The sequence below is a fragment of the Numida meleagris genome, unplaced genomic scaffold, assembly GCF_002078875.1.
Source record: "Numida meleagris isolate 19003 breed g44 Domestic line unplaced genomic scaffold, NumMel1.0 unplaced_Scaffold540, whole genome shotgun sequence".
In the NCBI taxonomy this organism is placed as follows: Eukaryota; Metazoa; Chordata; class Aves; order Galliformes; family Numididae; genus Numida; species Numida meleagris.
In genome coordinates this window covers 28,867-30,032 of record NW_018364756.1, presented here as the reverse complement: position 1 = coordinate 30,032, position 1,166 = coordinate 28,867, and the positions used below count along the sequence as shown (strand labels likewise).

The 1,166-nt window shown below is 63.6% G+C and overlaps 1 protein-coding gene across 1 annotated transcript in view; it reads right to left on the bottom strand.

Moving 5' to 3' along the window:
- The window catches only part of LOC110391838 (RUN domain-containing protein 3A-like), a gene marked incomplete at its 3' end in the record, with an annotated part of 6,097 nt that extends 5,973 nt beyond the window's left edge, over positions 1 to 124 (bottom strand). Inside the window, exon 1 of the mRNA XM_021383787.1 lies at positions 81 to 124. Coding sequence (XP_021239462.1) covers positions 81 to 124 — 44 coding nt within the window. The remainder of the gene's footprint in view (positions 1 to 80) is intronic.
- Positions 125 to 1,166: the final 1,042 nt, after the last annotated feature.

Here is a 1,166-nt window from a genome sequence, read left to right as displayed (position 1 = left end):
CCCCCAGTGAACACCATAACCCTAAAATTGGGCTCTGGATGGGGGGGGGGGTACACCCCTCTGCCCACTGTGCCCCACACCCTGGGTACCACAGAGCAAGCAGTGGGGTGCTGCCCCCCCCCATAGCACCCAGATCAGTCAGCCCACCCCAAGCAGTGGGGTGCTGGGGGGGGGGACCCCAAAACCTGCAGGGAGAGGAACACACGGCAGCGCCCTGATAACAGCGGGGCCGTTATCAGTGCATCCAGCCCGGCCCCCAGCGCTGAGCCACCGCGTCCCCACGGTGCTGAGGGACGTCCCAGCAGAGCACGTGTGTGTGTGTGTGTGTATGTGTGTGTGTGCACACGTGTGTGCGTGCGTGCAATGCACGCTGCTCCCCCTTCCTTGCACCAATGCCACCTGCAGGAGCGCCCTGCACCCCGAGCTTAAAGCACGCAGGTGCACGCATGTGTGTGAGCGTGCACACGTGTGCGTGCGTGTGCAGAAAGGAGCTTGCACGTTTGTGCTTAGGAATCTGTGAGCGTGCACTTGTGTGCGCCTGCACGGCTGGGAGCTGCACGTGTGGCAACGTGCGGAGGCCTGCATGCACGCGCGGGTGAGCGCGCATTTGCACCCAGGTGCACTCGCACACCTGTCACTGTGCACAGCCCTCAGGGACAGAGGGACAGAGGGAGAGGGGGATAGAGGGACAGGGGGATAGAGGGAGAGGGGGACAGAGGGACAGGGGGACAGAGGGACAGGAGGACAGGTGGACAGAGGGACAGAGGGATAGAAGGACACAGGGACAGGGGGACAGAGGGATAGAGGAATAGAGGGAGAGGGGGACAGGCGGACAGAGGGACAGAGGGAGAGGGGGACAGAGGGACAGAAGGACATATAGGGGCAGGAGGACAGAAGGACGGCCACGTCCCATTGCTGCCCACACGGCCCCGTCTGGGGAACCCCCATTTTTTTTTTTTTTTGGACCCTTAAATAAATAAATAAATAAAAATCCAAACGAGAGAACCCCAAATCCCGGCCATGGGGGGGGGCAGGAGGGGGGGGGATCCCCAGGAGTTCCCCCCGGGAATCCCGCAGCCCGGCACCCGATAGCAGTGGGGCACAGCGCGGCCGGAGCGGGGCGGGCAGTGGGGCAGCGGCGCGGGATGGGACGGGTGCCGTGGGGC